The sequence below is a fragment of the Candoia aspera genome, chromosome 4 (assembly GCF_035149785.1).
Source record: "Candoia aspera isolate rCanAsp1 chromosome 4, rCanAsp1.hap2, whole genome shotgun sequence".
Lineage (NCBI taxonomy): Eukaryota > Metazoa > Chordata > Lepidosauria > Squamata > Boidae > Candoia > Candoia aspera.
Window position 1 is genome coordinate 117991999 of NC_086156.1, and position 18613 is coordinate 118010611.

Genomic DNA, 18613 nt, shown 5'->3' on the forward strand with positions numbered 1-18613 from the left:
CCATACTTACCTGTAATTCCAGGTGTCACTTGACTGCCCACCTTAGCATTCCAGTCTTCCGTGATGAAAATAACATCTCTTTTAGGCGTGTTGTCCAGTAGGTGCTGCAGATCCTCATAGAACTGCTCTACTTCAGCCTCTTCAGCATCTGTGGTTGGGGCGTATATTTGGATCACTGTGATGTTAGATGGCTTGCCCTGAATTCGAATTGAGATCATTCTGTCGTTTTTTGGGTTGTATCCAAGCACTGCTTTAGCCACTTTACTATTAATTATGAAGGCTACTCCATTTCTTCTGTGGTCCTCTTGTCCGCAGTAGTAGATCTGGTGGTCATTTGATGTGAAGTGGCCCATTCCAGCCCATTTCAGTTCACTGATGCCCAAAATGTCTATCTTTAATCTTGACATCTAGATGCTGCGTTGTGAGGCCTGAGAGTGGTGGTCCCTTGGGTGTTAGGTACAGGCCGCCTATACAGCACCTTCCAACCAAATGGGCACCCCCCCAACTTTATCAAAACTTGCCTGACCCCTCAGCCCGCCACAGCACAGCCAGCACAAGCTATGCGAAGGGTGACGCTGCCAGACGTCGGACACATCTCGGAAACCGCCGACAGACCAGCGCAACCTCACAGCATCTCCGCAGCACGCAAACCAACAAAAGCCCGCCGGAACACCCGAAGCAAACCCGAAGGCCCAGGAGCCCACGAAGAGGAAACGGGCCATCCGCAACACGCAGCGCGAGGACCGCCACAGCCACCGCGTGGGACGGGCGGGCCGAAGACCGGCAGGGCGCATCCATAGGGCACCAGCCGGCAGTCGGAAGGCGCCGCCGAAACTCCTCCGCCTCCCCACACAGGGACAGACCCAGCCAAAACTTTCCGCTGGGAAACGGCGAGCGTCCTCGGCCAAGCTGACTCCCAGAACGCGAGGGAATTCCTGGAAGCCGGGCCGCTCAGGCACGTCAGCCGTCAATAGAGACGCATAGAAACAAACAAACAAACAAACAAACAGAAATCAGCCGTCAATAGAGACACGTAGGGATGAACCACAGAGCGCATCCCTCTCCAGCCAGGCAACACCCAGATAAGCAGGGCTTAACACCAGGCAAACAATCAGGCAGAGAGCAAGACCCCAATGGAGGCACTACCAAGGAGAGACCCCCCCCAAGACCGGCTGGCAAGCCGCTGTGTATAAACAGGGCGCAAAGCCCACCCGCCCTCGCAGCTGATGGGGTTGCCTAGTCGGGCCACGAAACGCCCAGCAAGGACACCACCAGGCTCAGAGGGCACCAGGGACTCCCATGTGAGTTTATGTACCTGTTGCGGCTCTGTCTGCTCTCTACATACGTTGTGCATGCACGTGTGAGTGCGATGGGCATGGCTTGATGCTTTGCGTTCCCTCCCCCCGTGCCATCCACCCTCACACAGCCTTTCCACAGCCCTTCGACACGCGTAGCCTCTGCTCTGCCCGGCTGAGAGGTATATGTACGTACAGTTGCGAGCCGTGGGGAGGAACGGTGGATTCGGGGGTTAGAACGGGTTGTGTTCGTACGGCGTATGTGGCTGGGGGTAAGCGCCACCACCGTCAGGTGGGGAGGTGCAGGGCATGAGCCGGGGCGTGCCCCCAAGCGGTCGCACTCTTAATGGGTGGGCTGGGGAAGTCTGATTGGTGGATTTGGACAAAACTCTTGCAAGACTCCTAAAGTCAATGCAGATCCCGGTGCTTCGTACCTCTCCGAACCTGGGCGAGCATCGGGCTGACTCTGAAAGATCGGGGAGACGGTGGAACCGAGAGCAGGGCTCCTCCGAGACCTGATCTGGAGTGGCCAGGCCCAGGGGAAGCCAAAGGCAGCTTTACAGGAGGAGACAGCCAGACGTCTGCCTCTTCAGCACAGCAAGCCTTTTAGTGCATCCCCAGTTCTTGCTCGTTGCGGGAGGAACGTCGAAATAAAATTTCTCGGAGCCCTTGCAGAGTTGTGGGCTCTTTGTTATAGGTAGTCCTCGCTTAATGACCATACATTTAGTGACAGTTTGGACTTACGATGGTGCTGGAAAAACCAACTTGCGACCGATCCTCACACTTATGACCGTTGCAGTGTCCCTGCAGTCACATGATCATGATTTGGGCACTTGGCAACCGGTTTGCATTTATGACCATCGCAAGCATCCCGTGGTCACGTGATGACCATTTTTGACCTTCCCGGCTGGCTTCTGGGAAGCAAAATCAGTTGGGTACTGTGTGATTCGCTTAACGACACATGGTTCGCTTAATGCCCATGGTGAGTCACTTAATGACTGCTGCAAAAAAGGTTGTAAAATCGGGTCAGATTCACTTAATGACCCACTTCGCTTAGCAATCGAAATTCTGGTCCCAATTGTGGTCATTAAGTAAGGACTATCTGTAGTTCTTCTCTCCCAAAGCAAGGATGTTGAAAGGATTTTCCTGAAGTCTGCGCTTAAAGCTTTCCCTCAATTTCATGCAGCTTTATACTCATTGCGGGGAAAAAAAAAGTAAGGGGAGAAACAGGGATGAGTGCTGGAAGAGGTTCAAAAAAGTCAAGAGGGTGGTTGTCTCTCCCCTCCTTTTAAGGTGAGGGTAAGCCCATGAGCAGAGTTAGTTCTCGGTGATTCCATCAAAAGACCCATGTGGCTGTCCTAGCAACAATGTGGAAGGGGCTCTTGCACAGGATCTCCTGGTGATTCCCCATCCGGCTTAGTACTGGCACCAGGGAAAGTCTCCTTTTTATACTTTTTAACCATGCGGTTTGGGTACAGGATGGACGCTGCTGGTTTTTTAATACCAATTTTACAACATTGTGTCCGTTTCTAAAATAAGAGTCCGTGCAATATGAACGAGGGGATGTGTCAATGCTAATTCATTAGGTTTTTATCAGCAGCCTGTGGATAGTTGAGAACGTTTCATGTGCAATGACCTTGTTCTTGACAAGCACCCTTGTACAGGTCAGCTGGCGTTACAATCCCCACATGTCCCTGCTGTTGTGCAGCTGAAATGATGGGCTAGCTACATCTGTGCCCCCCTCCAGTAGAAATAACAGGACAGTGTGGCAGGACGGATCTGTATTTGAGGGGTCGGTTTCAAAAGGAGGCTTTTCCAGGAAGTGCCCGCCAGTGGCTTGGCCTCCCCTGGGCTCCTTTACAGATACGAGGACAGCTGGCAGAAATGGCAGAGCTCTGCTTCTGTCCTGGGTCATCGGCCTTCAGAGCCCCCACAAAGCACTTCCAGGGCCCTTCATCGCAGCCAAGGGTCGCCCACCAGCCCTTGAGGAGCAGAGCAGGTTCTGCCCCCCACTGGCAATGACCATTCTGCCAGGGGCACAATGCCGGGGAATGGCACGGTCTTCATTTATGTCATACAGAGCAGGTCAAGGCAGGGATTTGCGCAGCCTCATTGCCTTCCCTTCCCCTGAAGCATCACCAGTTGATGGGGAAACAATCCCCCATCACTCTCCATAACATGGGTTGGGATGGAGGTAAGTTTTGACGGATGGCTAGACTGTTGGTGGTGGTGGCAGGGAGGGCTTGTCTTCCATCAAAACTTGCTCTGGTTTTGTGCAGACATTTTCTGCTACTTTTTAGCATGGTTTTAGCGCTCTTCTTCCATCAAAACTTGCTCTGGTTTTGTGCAGACATTTTCTGCTACTTTTTAGCATGGTTTTAGCGCTCTTCTGGAATAGCACTCTGATAGTCAGCTTCCTTTGAACATGGGTTTAACGCTATTCTTGAAGAGTGCTAAAACCACGCTCAAAAGCTGGCAAGGGCAGGGAGAGCTGCCCCCTAAAGAAACTAAGCCAGCTCTCTCTCTCTTCCCCCTCTTTGCCTCTCAGGCCCCCCTGCTGGTCAGTGCCGGTCAGGCTGACACAGTCTCCAAGCCAGCAGTTGGCTTGGAGACTTGACAGAGATAAAAAGTAGGACCCCTTTGAAAGACCTGGATCTCCTCACTGCCCGAAGCAGAATGGCCCTGGAGGACAGTGTCCAGGGGCTGGAGAGGCGGAGTCATGACCATGACAGTCCCAAGGAGGCAGGAGGTGCCAAGTTGATCGTACCCCTCGGGTTTCCTGGCAGGAGCACGGGCTGAACTCGGAAATGTGTCCAACTGTACCTATGCCAAAACTGCTGCACTTTGTTGCCTGCCCCAAGGAGAAAACACTACTTTAAAACTGGAACTGCCAAGGACAGCTTTAAGCTCTACTGGGTATGAACAGGGAAGTGTACCCAGGGGAGGGCAAAAAAGTCAAAATGGAGGCTATGGCGGCACAGTTGAAGCTCTGTATCTTTTGTGTGTGTCATGTCTGCTCCCTCCCTCCTGAGGACGTGGCAGGACAGCTGGGCCTTGCCTTACTGTTGGCCCCGTGGCTGAAAGGTCAGGACAGTTAATCAGTTCTAAAATGGTTCCTCGCTGTTAGTTACTGGCAGAGCAGCGGTAATTAGTGTGCCTGTGTGCGCATGCAGACTTTTTCTAGTTTTGCTGCATTTGTTAAGTTAGGGCATTGTTACTCAACCTTGGCCACTTTAAGATGTGTGGACTTCAACTCCCAGAATTCCCCAGCCAGCCTTGGGAGTTGAAGTCCACACATCTTAAAGTGGCCAAGGTTGAGTAACACTGGCTTGGCCCAGCTGGCAAAGTAGGATGGGGGAATCAGAAGGTCTTCTAGTCCACTCCGTTTGCATATTGGCTGGGGAATTCTGGGAGTTGAAGTCCACACATCTTAAAGCTGCAGAGGTTGAAAAACACTGGTTGACAGCCTGGAGAGGCCTGGCTTGAAGAGGGGTCTCTTCTAGAGTGGGAGGGGGAGACAAACAGGCAAAGGCCCTTTTTTATTAAAAAATAGTGGCTTCTCCTTAGGAATTTGGGGGAATCATAATTTCCAAGCAGCAGCAAATAAATGCCTTGGCAGTGCTAATTATGTGGCCTCCAATGGAATCTTCTTTTCTTTTGGTGTTTCTGGACCAGGCAGAATATTTTGCCTGTCTGAGTCAAGTTTTCACTTCCAAGGGCCCTCCTGTCTCTGTGCCAGAATCAGCCCCTTGCATTGGGGATGGAGAATTAAGGCATCCATGCCCCTCCCAGCTAGATGGAACCTCCATCTCCAGGGAAGTTTACCTTTGATCAGGATCGCAAGAGAAGGCAAGGGCTAGCGTTAGGCCTGGTTGGACATCCTGACGTGCTGTTTCTTCCCGTGGCATCCTCCCACTCGGCTTTTTTCAACCGGGCAGTCCCAGTTGGAGGAGCTGAGTAGGAAGATGCAAACTGGAGGAAACTTTTATTTAGACAGGCTTTGTTGGGTATTGTTACTCCTGACGTGACTGTCAACAGCTTTTGCCTTCCTTCCCATCTGAAAGGTTAACCTCTGGGGCTCACCCTGCCTTGGATCCGTCGTAGAGGGGAGCGGTTCATCTACAGGGGCAAAAAAATCACAAGGAGTCTAGTACAGTTAGTCCTCGACTTACAACCATTCGTTTAGTGACCATTCGAAGTTACGACGGTGCTGGAAAAAGTTATTTGCAACCAATTCTCACACTTATGACCGTTCGCAGTATCCCTGCGGTCATGTGATCAAAATTTAGGCGCTTGGCAACTGGCACATATTTACAGCAGTTGCAGCATCCCGGGTCATATGATCGCCACTGGTGACCTTCCCAGCTGGCTTCCGACAGGCAAAGTCAATGGGGGAAGCCGGATTTGTGTAACGGCCATGTGATTCACTTAGCGACGGTGGCAAAAAAGTCGTAAAATCGGGAATGACTTAAGAACCGCCTCGCTTAGCGATGGAAGTTCTGGTCCCAAATGTGGTTGTAAGTCGAGGACTACCTGTAGTGCTTTTCCTGGCTCACAAATTGTATTAAAAGGCCCAGAAGCTTCTGCCTTTTCATAAAATTTGTGAATCGGAAAAGCTGCTATTGGCTCTCTGAATCCTGGTGTGAATCCAGGGGATCGGAGGCCTGGAGGACCGCTCCTGGGGCTGAAACGGAGCGAACCGCAGCTCCACCACATGCACATCGCAACTTGCTCCCCTCCAAAGGGCATCCTTCGCTTTTCTTCTCCTTCGGCCCTTCCCTTGGGCCAGCCTTCCCCCACCCGCTCCCCTCCGGCGATATTGGGACTGCAGCTCCCAGCATGCCCAGAGCCCCCCACGTGGGCCGGGCGCCAGGTTGGGGAAGGAGGCCGGAAAGAGGCTTTGCAGCAGGCAGCCGCAGGAGAAGGGCTCCCCCTGGCGGCGGAGGCGGCCAACGGCGGGGCGCTCGCGGACGGACGGCTGCCCTTCCCGGTCCCAAAGCCCGGCCGGCGACATCCTCGGCTCGCTGCCCGGGAGCCGGCCCTGGCGCGCCCCTGCCGGCACGGCCTCTGGCCGGCCCCCGGCCCCGCTCTTCCGGAGGAGCGCCGTCCGCCTCCGGCAGGTAATTGGGGTCTTCCGGCAGGGTCCCACCTGCCCTCCCCGCTTGCGCTCCGGGACCTGTGGCCCCCTGGCCGTTCGCCCCCCCCTCCCCAGGAGCCTTCCTCGTCCCTTTCCCAGCCGTCCGGAGGGGCGGCTCTGCTCCGGGCCTCCCCTCCCTCCTCACCCCTCCCCCCGACCTTCTCCGTGCTAACCCGCCCCCGCCGCCCAAGACCCAGTCCCCGTTCCCCTTTTTCTGCCCCCACCGGCTGCCACCGGAAGCCCAGACCCCCCTCCCTCCTCCTTCCTTGCTGATGAAAAGATGCTCTTGAGAGGGGGGGGAGCGGCCGTCGTTGCAACCAGAATGTGTCCTCGAGCTGCCCCCCACCCGGGCTGGAGGGGTGCAGAGGGGAAGCCTCTGGATGGCCAGCGAGGGAGGGGGGGCGGGGGGACCCCCTGTTTCTCCCCAAGTCCCTGCCCAGAGCGAGCCGGCATCCCGCCTTCCTCCCCCCCCCCCCTTCTCCTGCATCTTTGGCCCCAGAAGGGACGGGGGATCCGATCCTGCGCCATCTGGGCCCCCATCTGCCAAGAGCATCGGATGGAGAAGGGCGGTGGGGAGGAGCATGCCGGCGGGGGGTGGGTGCAGAAACGGGCGTCCAGCGGTAGGAGATGCCTACCAAGCTGGGGAGGATCCGGCAGCCGCAATAGCCCCCCCCCCCCCCCGCTCACCATCTCTTCCCCTGTGTAGAGATTGCCCCCCCTTCTCCCCTTTTCCTCTTCGGGGCTGGCCGGGGCCCCCCCTCCCTGCCGCCTCCACCTGCTGCTGCTCCTCTTTTATTGAATTTTTTTCTGGCCCATCGAGAGCGTGAGCTTATTCCCCCCCCACCCCCAATTTCTTTTCACCTGACATGAGCAGGGAAGGAAGGAAGGGGATGTGAGCTTGCCACTCTGCTGAGGATGACGAGGCTGAGCAGGGCAGAGGGATAGAGCACCTCTCTGCCCCCCCATCAGTGGCACCGTTTAGCCCCCTGCCCCATCCGACCCAGCGCAGGAGTTTCCCGGCAGAGGGAGCTCGGGGTGCCCCTTCCTCCCCTTTTGCTCCGCAAGCAAAGCCCCAAATCAGGGGGGCAAAGCTTGGAGGAATTTTGGAATCTTGAAGGGGCTCCCAAGGAACTGGGGGGGGACCTGCCTTGGTCCATCCCCACCTTTCGGTGCCATATCCCGCCCCCCCCCCCGCAAACGGGGGGCATCATGTTTGTATCCGTCTGGTATGCCAAGAAAATGGGCCGTCGCTTTCTTAGCAACGTCCGGAAGGCGAAGAAGGAACGGCATCTGCTCACGGTATTGTGGGGGGCAGCAACGGGGGCGGGGGGGTCTGTAATTTGGGACAGCAAAGGGAGAAGGGTTGGGAGCTGGGCAGGGAGACAGTTTTTAAAACAACCTCAGTGGTGTTTTTGGAGGCTGCAGGGAGCCCAGAGTGGGTTTGGACAAGGGGGGGGAGAGAGGGGTCTCTCTGGAGTCAGCCCTGCTCTGGGGGTCGTGGGCAGCAGCCTCCAATCTGGCCTTCCAACTGCACTGGACTACAACACCCATCACTCTGACTGGGGGGGGGGGCTGTAGTCCAAGACAGCTATGCCAAGGTTGAGTGCAAATATTGGGGGTGAGGGTTACACTTTGGGGGGCCACTGCCAGGCAGGATGGAGCAAAGGGCTGCTCCTGTGGGTTGGGCGGGGCCAGACTGCTGGGGGGCAAAAGGCTCAGAAGAGGGAACGGGGGCAGGTTTGGGAAAGGGGTGAGGGGGGGTCCTGGATTCCCTTAGGCCCGAGGGGGGAGTGACTCAAGCAAGGAGAGACAGGCAGGGCAGAGATTTGGCACCCTTGCTCTTGGGAATCACTGGGGACAGGGCGTGGGGTTCCTCTGGCAGGACAGCTCAGTTTGGGGGGGTAAGCAGGTTGGGACTCCCCTGGGGGGGCAGCTTCAGCAAGGTAAAAACTGTTTCCCTCCGTCGGGGGACGTCAGCCCGCGGGGGTCACCGGTTTCCAAGCCATCCTCCACAGAGCCTTAGAGGCTTGCCCCGTCATAAATGACCCCGGGAGAGCCCCCCCATTCTGTCGGAAGAGGAATGGCTGACTTGGGGCCACTGGAGCCCCGGGGAAGCCTGGGGGTGGGGCCTAGGGGTGCTGCACTGCTGGGGGTCCAGCCATGGATGGGCGTTGTGTGTCCCGAGATTATTTTATTTCAGGGGAGGAATGAGATTTGGAGGTTGAATAAAAGGAGGAATGGGGGGGCTTTTTATATTGCTTTTGCTAGCCAGGCCAGCTTCCCTGAATGAAGTGCTGCGCGTGTCTGTCCCGGTGTGTCTGTGGTGCGTCTCTGTGTGTGTTGTTGTTTTCTGTTGGGGCAAGTGGAGTGCGTCAGCTTTTGAGACAGATGGCGTCAGCGTGTTTATACTGTAAATGTTCCTGAGTTATGAATGGGAGAGAAGGGGGGGGGGGCTTGCAGGACATGACTTTCAAATAATCCATTTTGCTGCTTTTCCTAAGAAAGGGGAAGCGGCCGCGGGGGGGGGAGGGAATACCCCTCGGTTTCATTTTTGTTGCCTTTCGCTTTAACGTTTGCACAGATTATTCAGCAGCCTCCGTCCAAAAGCCGCCATCCTGCCAACTCCCCCCTCCTCCTTTTAAGGAAGGGGTCAGCTTAGCCATCTCTGCAGCCAGGCAGGCCTCTCTGCCTCGGTTTCCTGCCCCCGCCTGGGGTCCCCCCCACCCCGCTTCTCCTCCCCACCACCACGCAGGTCAGAGGGAGGGGGTTGCTTTGAAGATGAAAGGGTTGCCTGTGTTTGTGAATTTGCTTCTGGGAATGCTGCATTGCTTGGCAAGGTGAGAGATGTGGGGGGGGATCGATGCAGTGGCTGTGGGGGCGGGCGGGCGGGCGGGCGGGGGGGGCAAAAGGCCAACCTGCTTTCACGTGTTGGAATACGCTTTGCTATTTCGGCATCCTTAATGCATCCAAGGCTCCCACCCCCACCCCAGTTTTGATCCGCCGCACCCCCTTACTTCGCAGAAGATCTGATTTTGGAAAATGGGGGGGGTGAGGAGGGGGAGGAGGCATGCCCTCCAGGACAGGAGTGGGCAGCTGCGGGGCAGGGGGGGGGGGCGTCTTTTTCAGCAGAGACTGTGCTCCGATTGGCTGCAACTCCCGTCCTGCTGCTGCTGGGGGCTGCTGGGAATGTAGTCCACGTCACCTGGACTTTGTCTGCCATGGGGCTTTCAGCAGCTCATGGGTCACGAGCGAGGGCTCCCCCTTAGCTTTGCTTCGGGATGTGCAAACAGTTTATTTGCTGACCTGTGGTCCACCAGCATGAGGACTAGAGTGGCACTTCTCAACCTCAGCGACCTAAAGATGTGTGGACTTCAACTCTTTAAGTCGTACAGGGTGAAATACCGGATCCCCTGCTGTCGGAGAGATGAGTTTCAGCTTGGTTCTTTCCAGCAAGAGTCCTCCCCAGCTTTCCTGCAGCTGGTGGGAGCAAGCACTTAGTGATAAGCCTCTGATTTCCCAGCAGCAGCGGAAGAATTCTGGGAGTTGTAGTCCCAGAGCCCTGAGAGTCTGGCTGCCACATCTGGCCTGCAATAATCCAGGTGGCCGCTAGGTGGAGCCATCGCGGGGGAGTTTTTCCTCCATCCCCCAGAAAGAGGGTGCATTCCCGTGCACGTGAATACTGAAATGAAACTCATGGAGTTTCCAGCACAGAACGAGGCAGCCTCATTAGCAGCTCTAAATAATTCATCCCCCCCTCCCCTGGCAGCAGAATTACTGCCTTACTCCCCCCCCCCCCGCACCCAGCCCCGTTCTCTTTTTGGAAAGGGAAAGTGGGTTGCTGGCGCAATGCCTTTGTAGAAATGTGCCCCGTCCCCAGGGGAGGCAGCGTTTCCAGGTTCCTTCTCTGATGCTCCGGTGCTGGGGGCGGGAAAGTTGCTCCTCTGAGCCCAGCCTGGCCCCAAACAGAACACGGATGGGAGGCCGAGAGAAGGGGGCATTGAGCAGCCATCTCCCCCACGTACACACCCCTCTTATCTGCCCCCCCGCCCTGCTCCTGGGGTCCCCAGCCTTCATGCCTTCCCTGCATTTTAAGATCGCCATCCTGGGGAATGCCCCGGTGCTTCTGCCCCTGTGCAGAGTGTGGTCTTTTGCGCAACCTTCCTGGGACACTCCCAGCCAGGCAGGCTGAACAGAGTGCCCCGCTGCCTGGTGCCCTGCTTTCAGGGGCTTTTTAGAAACTGAAGGTGGGCGTCAAGATTGTGGGATGAAGGAATAGCACTAGCAGCTAGAAATACGCGGAGGTTCCTCAGGGAACTTTATGGCACCACCTTTCCATCCTTCCCTCCTGACCTCCCAAGATTAATTCAGTTGTGCCGAATTCCAGAAGCCTGGATTCAGTATAAGACTTTACAGGTAGTCCTGGACTTATGATCACAATTGGGACCTGAACTTCTGTCGCTAAGCGAGGTGGTTGTTAAGTGAATCACACCCAATTTTGCAAACTTTTTTGTCACGGCCATTAAGCGAATCACTGCAGTCATTAAGTGAATCAAACAGTTGTTAAGTGAATCCAGCTTCCACCACTGACTTTGTTTGTTAGAAGCCGGCTGGGAAAGTCGCAAATGGTGATCACATGACCCCAGGATGCTGTAACCCTTGTAAATACTTGCCAGTTGCCAAGCACCTGAATTTTGATCATGTGACCACAGGGACACTGCGACAGTTGTAGGTGCAAGGACCGGCTGCAAGTCACTTTTTTCAGTGCTGTCGTAACTTTGAACGGTCGCTAAACGAATGGTTATAAGTCAAGGACTACCTGTACATTGACTCCATTTTCTAACCAGCATTAAAAATCAGAGATGGGGCTGTCAGCATTCACACAAACGTCAACCAGTGTGGGTAGCAGAGAATTAAGCAGTTAAGGGGCCTGTTCCCAACAAGGTGGCAAACGCATCTCATCCGTGTTCTTTGATATGGAGGTGTGGTCTCAATAGTTGGTAACCCAGCATGCTTGCATGAAGAAATCTCAGGGATATGTGTTTCAACCAGCCTTCCCTTGTTGTAATTTTCTAAAGGGAAGGACACTTTTTAAAGCTTGTTCTATTTTTCAAAATGTTCCTGTACCTAAATATTACCCAGAATCTGCAAGGCTGGTTTGAGAATCTGCATGAGAATCTGCATGTGGGAGGCCTGTTCAAACTGTAGCCCCTGAGAATTGTGGCACCAACCAGGGTTAGAGTTGCGGGGGTTGGGTTGGACTCCAACTCCCAGCATCCCTTGCTGGCACAGCCATATGGGCACAAGCTATGGGAAGTCACTAAATGGGGAATATTGACCTAGGAACGTGTTCTGTGGTGTTGTGACACATTGGGAGGGTGCCCCGTTACACAGCAGCGTTACACAAACAATGGGAGCGTTCCCCAACGGGGCGCCCTCCAGACGTATTGGCACTGCAATGTCCTTGTTTCACCGGCGGCCCAGATAGATCCATGAACGCCGTCCTGCCGGGGTTGGGTCCCTACTGATGGGGTGCCCCCCCCCCCTCTGTCTCTCCATCTCTCCCACATAAACCTCAAGGATGCTGGAGATGCTGGTCCAGCTGAACATGGCTGGTCCCGCGGTCCCTCTCGTTCTCTCATTCACACTCACCCCCCCAAAGCCACCCGCAGAGATCATCAAATGCCACCCACTTGCCTGTGCTTCGACAATCCTTCTCCCACACAGTCCCTCTACCCACACACAGCTGCCAACCTGGCACCAGCCCACCACACATGTTCTCCGTTCCTCTCATTGTGGGAAGACCAGAGACCCCCGGAGGTGGGGGCTGAGCCTCCTCTGCCCCCCCACAGCCAGCCTCCAGGCCTGCTCGGGGTCTGGCGCATCAGTGACCCCTACCTCCACCCCAGGATGGCGCTGGGTCCCCACATCCTTTCCCTCTAACACCAGTGGAGGTTTGAAAAGCTGGGGCAAGTGGGCTGTGCATCCCTTCTGGATTTCGAAAAAAAATATTCCCAGCCTAGCCTCCACTGCTGGCTGGCATTTCCTAGTGGTCTTCCATCCAAGGCCCAACTTGGCCCAGTGCTGCTTTGCTTCCCCTAAGCCCTAGGAGAGCTCAGTTGGGGGGTCCCTTTGTTTACATCTGATCTCCAGTCTCGAAAGAGAAGGGCTGAGAATGAAAATGGTTGCGCTGGGGGGGGCAGAAGGGGCCCATGGGTGACGTTCTGGAGGAAGGGCCTGGAGAGTCGGGCTGGAAGCCTCACTTCTGCGAGGGCTTGGTGGGTGAGATGATTCCCTAGGCCGGCCAACCTTGCCTGGGGATGATGGGAACTGTAGTCATTGCATCTGGATTGGGGCGTTGGCATTCCCTGGCCCATCTCAGGCAGGCGTCCTCCTCCAGGGGGTGCTTTGTTGGGGTCTGGGGGTAGAGAGACAGGCTGGGGGCTCAAACAATAGAGGGACTGAGAATGAAACGTGCCAAGAAGGCAGGCTGGGTCAAGTGTGGGGAAAGACAGCTGGTGGGAAGGGTCCCCTCCTCTCTGCCCTGGTCAGACCCACCTGAGTTCGGCATCCAATTTTGGGCACCCCAGTTCAAAAGGGGCAGGGAATAATGGGTGGTTCAGAGGGGAGGGGTCTGGAAACCAAGCCCATGGAAGACCCCTTAATGCAGTATTTCTCAACCTGAGTGGCTTTAAGATGTGTGGACTTCAACTCCCAGAATCCCCCAGCCAGCTGGCTGGGGGATTCTGGGAGTTGAAGTCCACACATCTTAAAGCCACCCAGGTTGAGAAACACTGCCTTAATGGGCGTGTTTAACCGAAAGGTACCCAAGGACGGGTGTGGGAGAAGAGAGAATGGGCTTCTTCTCTGTTACCCCATAAGGCAGGATTTGAACGTGGTTCTTAACCAAGGGGGTAAAATTCCAAGGAGGCCAGACCTTAGGAAGAGCTTCCTGACCTGTATGACCTGTCAGCCAGTGGAACAGGCTGCCACTTGAAGCAGGGAAGTCCCCTCCGCCAGGGGTCTTCCAGGGGAGGCTGGGGAGGGTTGTACCCTGAGCTGGGGGTTCAGCTAGATGCCCTCCGATGTGCCTTCCACTTGATCATTCTTTGAAAGTGAACCCTGGCAAAAGGGCAGGACTATATAGTAGGGGAGAACAGGTTGGTGGCGAGGGGCTGGGCTCGCTGGGGGAGGAGAGGGGCCTTGGGAAGGCGCTGGGTGCCAACGGAGGTGTGTCATACCTGCTCCCTCAGTAAATCCAGCATTTCCAATCGGGCGCCCTTCGGAGGGGGACTGTAGTGCCCAGAACTCCTTTCTCAGAGGGGGGATCAGCATTTGAATGCAAGGGGGGGTCCTCAGACAGTGGTTGTGGGGAACCCTCCATGACCCCCAGAGCAACATGCTGCCATTTTCTGCCATCCTTGGGATTAAGTCCAGTTTGTACCCGGGGGACTTCAAAGGCTGGCTTTGACTGGAGCTTCCTGTCTCTCTCCTCTCCCCCACCCTTGGAAGAACATTGTCATAGTCCTGGAGAAGAGGAATAATAATAATAATAATAATAATAATTGCAGTAGCCACAAGCCTTGGTGACATCACTGCATCGTGAAGTTGCTGCACCGGTGTGTGGCATCATCAAGAGCACCCCTGAGGATTTTCTTTCTCAGATGCAAACCTCGGCCACACCAGCCCAGCCTTCATTACCTGCGGGAGGGTTGAACCCGCCCGGGGGGGAGGATGGGAGCTGTAGTCCAAACACATCCGAGGGAGCTCAGGTTGGAAGGCTAGGCTGGAATCCTATGTTGCCCCCTCCCCCAGCAGCAGAAGGGACGGATGGGAGTCATTTTGGCCTGGGGGTGGGGCTGCGTCCCTTTTACCTAAAACAGCCCCCCTCCCACCTCCAGTCACTGGCCGGGTCAGGTTAGGATGGATGGAGGCTGGCGTGAGCTACTCCTGGCCCGGCAGTCCCCTTGTTTCCAAAGGGAGATGCTGTTGTCATGGTGTTGCCATGGCGACTGTTGTCAGCGGCCACTGGAGGTGGAAGACTAAGAGGGAGAGAATGCAAGGATGGGGGGGGAGAGGTTGGTGGATCGGGAGCCAAGCGGGATTTCAACCCACTTGCATTGCAGGGCAAACAGCTTGGCACCCGCGTTGCTGCCTTCCTCTTGCAGGCTCAGTGCCCCCTGGTGCCCCAGCTTGGTATCACAACATGCACATTTGGGGTGCCCCTCTTGGGCATCCGTCCGTCCCCCGTGCTGCGTCTTCCTCAGTTCCATCGATCAGGGGAACCAGCCCTGCCTATACATTGGTCCTGCTTCCATTTTGCGGGATTTGTGGCTTCAGCTAAGGGTCTCCCTCCTGCCCCCTGGGAGTCTCGCAGGAGCCCTGCCAGGGGGCTGGGCTGACGGGAGGAAAAAGGCAGCTTTTAGGATTTGGGGAGGCTCTTGGCCAGAGGGAAAAGTGCAGGACGGGGAGGGGGGGAAACCTGGGGTGGCATCCCTGGCCCTTGCAGGCCGGAGCCCACAGAAGAGCGTTGCCAGAGTTGGTTGCCTTGAGGCTGGGCAGCTGTGTGATTTTGCTGCCTTCTCTGTCTCTCTGTCTCTCCTCCAGGCCAATTCCCCGCCCGTCATTGTCAACACAGACACCTTAGAAGCACCAGCTTATGTGAGTTCCTGGGGAGGTCGACCTCATCGCCTCCCCAGGTCCCCTCTCCCCCCTTGCATGCCGCTTCTCCCGGAGGTCTTCCAGAAGCATTTTGCTGTTGGGTTGGTAAGCCTGCCTCTGCCAACCTCTGCCAACCTCTGCCAACCTTTGCCAACCTCTGCCAACCTCCCCCTTTCTTTTCCCAGGTAAATGGAACGGAAGGCGAAATGGAATATGAAGAGATCACGCTAGAGAGGGTAATTCCGGGGGGTGGGTGATGGGGGACTACTGACGCAGGGTGGTTGGGTCAGTTGAGAGCTGGGTTTGGGCCTGGGAAGGGTGACTTTGGCCGGTTCACACAACATGCTAGACCAGTGTTTCCCAATCTTGGCAGCTTTAAGCTGTGTGGACTCCAACTCCCAGAATTCCCCAGCCAGCACATGCTGGCTGGGGAATTCTGGGAGTTGGAGTCCACACAGCTTAAAGCTGCCGAGGTTGAGAAAGACTGTGCTAGACTAAACCCAACTAGGGTTGAGGCATTTCCAGGTCTGCTTGGATTGTGGGAAACCCGGCCCCGCTTCTCACGTCGCGTCAACCAACCATCACATTAAACCAACTCTGGTTTCCTCAGTTGGACGTCACTTGTGGCTACGGCAGTGGTAGTGGTTGATTTGCATGTAGATTTATTCTCTCCCAGGGCAACTCCGGGCTGGGGTTCAGTATCGCCGGTGGGACTGACAATCCGCATGTTGGCGATGACCCCAGCATCTTCATTACAAAAATCATCCCTGGAGGTGCAGCTGCTCAGGATGGGAGATTAAGGTGAGCGTGTGGGGTGGGGTGGGGTGGGGAAGTCCTTGCGGAGCTGTGGAGATGGGCTTGTCTTCAGTTCGGGGATCTGGGGAGCATCCCGGCTGGCCTTCTTGGTAGATGGGGGGAACGTCCCTGAAGTGCTTGCAAAAATGGTGGCCGAGCTGACACTGGAAGCACATGACGCCTTTATCAAGAGAGATGTGCCGGTGTCCATTGTTCCCTGGCTGAGCACCGTGGGAAGGGTTGTTTTTGACCTTTAAGCATCTGCAAAACTGCTGATCTCAATATGGGCCCATCCAGGTGTCTTTCCCTGTTGCTGTTGTGTTGACTGTCCTCTAGGCAGGAAAAAAAAGGGGGAAATATTCCATCAAGTTGAGCCTGGTACTCAGTGCAGCCAGTTTTCTGGGCAGCAATACTGAAGTGGGATGTAGTTTTGCCTGCTCGCTTTTCCGATTCATCTAGAAGCCTGGGATATCCTGGTGGTCCCCCATCCAAGTATTTGCCAAGCCTAACCCTGCTGACCTTTTCTTCAAGATCAGCCAAGGCTGGCTAAAGTTGTCCCCTGCTGGGTCTGAAAGCCAAGATAGAAATAAATACTATAAAAAGATGCCCCTGGAGTCCCATCAGCCCAACCAAGATGGCTGAAGGGTCCAATCTGATCATTCTGGAAGGCAGTGAGCTAAAATAGGTGGTGACTGGGCTGGGCTCTCCATCTGTTTCCCCCAAAGAATGCCCCCCAGGGTCCAAAAAGTCAAGATGGCGGTCACAACAGCGTGATCAAAGCTCCACCTGGTATGGATTTATCTCATTTCTAGCACAACCGCTTTCTTGCTTTCTCTTTTTTTCCCTCTGGTCTCCCGGCCATCAGAGCTGGGGGGGCGGAGGTGGGGGGTGTCCGTCATTCCACTGGTGAGGATGTTTGGCTCTCTGCTGAAGCTGTCCAGGGCTGCTGCTGTGTCTGGAGAGCTGTCCGAAGGCCCAGCACAGGCCGATAGGCCGATGTCTAGCTTGCCATGGAAGCAGCCCCCCGCAAACACCCAAGCGCCGTGGTCCACCTCCCCCCCACTTGTTGAAATGGCCTCTGGGGTGGTTTCTCCCGGGCAGAGTGAATGACAGCATCCTCTTTGTGAACGACGTGGATGTGCGGGAGGTGACACACAGCACAGCTGTTGAGGCGCTGAAGGAGGCCGGCTCCATCGTACGACTCTATGTCATGCGCAGGAAACCTCTGGCGGAGAAGGTGATGGAGATCAAGCTGATCAAAGGCCCTAAAGGTGAGCCCCCTCCGCCCCCGAGACATCCCATGTGCGTGGGGAAGGGCCCCCGCTCGTGTTCCCCGCTCTTTGTGGCTCTGCTGCTTGCGTGCATCCCAGCTCTCCTTTGGGTGAAGCCGGTTGTCCTACATTTAGAGGCAATTTCTCTCTAGCTGTGCTTCTGGGTAGGGAGAATGGCATTCATTCATTCATTTATTCATTCATTCATTCATTCATTCATTCATTCATTTATTATTTTATTAATCAAATTTATCACCGCCCATCTCCCAAAAGGGACTCTGGGCGGTTTGCCATAAAACATTTTGTATTTTCAATATTCTCAAGGGAAAAAAATCTCCTCCTCCACCCCCCCACCCCTAGCAAGAGTAAGCTTCATAAATGGAACCTCCATGGGCAGGCTCGGTGTACCTTTGAATGCCAGCTGCTGGGGACAAATGAGAGAGGAGGGCTGTTGAATCCACGGTCTCTTTTTTAGCTACCCCTGGAAGTGTGAGTTCTCCTTTGCTGGAGGCCTCCAAGCTGTCCAGAGCTCGTGTCAGAGATGCTCTGGCGGGTCCTGCCTTGACCAGGGGGTTGGACTAGATGCCCTCAGAGGTCTTCTTCCAAAACCACGACTCTGTGGGACCATCATCTATCCCGGCACAAGCAGTTCTTAAAAGTGCTGAAAGGAGCTCACCCCTAGGGAAACGCTTCCTCCAGATGGCTTCCCCTCATGTCCAGCCCCCTCTGCCCTTCTCTGAGGTCTGCATCTCTCACTGGGGAGACGACCTCCTTCCTGGGGAGTAAATCTTCCCTTTGAAAGCCTCCCCCCCTAAAAATGTCACCATCGCTGCTCCAAGGGGGTCTGCAGGAGGAGGGGCCAAAGAAGCCAGGAGGGTAGCCACAACTTGGTCATCCCATGTGGAAAGGGGTGGGGCTGGGGGTTCACACATGCACAATCCCCACAGACGCCCCTTGCACTGATTTTCTTCTCTCTTCTTCCTCCGCAGGGCTGGGCTTCAGCATTGCGGGCGGGGTGGGCAACCAGCACATTCCTGGGGACAACAGTATCTACGTCACCAAAATCATTGAGGGTGGGGCAGCCCACAAAGATGGGCGGCTGCAGATCGGGGACAAAATCCTGGCGGTAAGAACAGGGGTGGGGGAGTTGCCTCGCAAGAACTTAACTCCCCGAAAGTCAAATCCCAACCCAACCCAACCCAACTCATCCTCAACTTAACGACCATTCATTTAGTGACCGTTTGAAGTTATGACGGCACTAGAAAAGTGACTTACGGCCAGTCCTTGCACTTATGACCATTGTGGTGTCCCTGTGATCACGTGATCAAAATTCAGGCACTTGGCAACTGGCATGTATTTACAATGGTTGCAGCATCCTGGGGTCATGTGATTGCCATTTGCAACCTTCCCAGCCAGCTTCCAACAAGCAAAGTCAATGGGGGAAGCCGGATTCACTT

At 55.4% G+C, this 18613-nt stretch overlaps 1 protein-coding gene and 1 long non-coding RNA gene across 2 annotated transcripts in view; both read left to right on the top strand.

Annotated features, from left to right (window-relative positions):
- The window catches only part of LOC134495998 (uncharacterized), a 159640-nt gene that overhangs the window by 63092 nt on the left and 77935 nt on the right, over window positions 1–18613 (top strand). The window lies entirely within an intron of this gene.
- Window positions 1–18613, top strand: part of DLG4 (discs large MAGUK scaffold protein 4) — a 38113-nt gene that overhangs the window by 6619 nt on the left and 12881 nt on the right. Inside the window, exons 2-6 of the mRNA XM_063301701.1 lie at window positions 15037–15090; window positions 15276–15326; window positions 15767–15891; window positions 16987–17156; window positions 18146–18282. Of these exons, the coding sequence (XP_063157771.1) occupies window positions 15297–15326; window positions 15767–15891; window positions 16987–17156; window positions 18146–18282 (462 nt within the window). The 5' untranslated portion in view covers window positions 15037–15090; window positions 15276–15296. The remainder of the gene's footprint in view (window positions 1–15036; window positions 15091–15275; window positions 15327–15766; window positions 15892–16986; window positions 17157–18145; window positions 18283–18613) is intronic.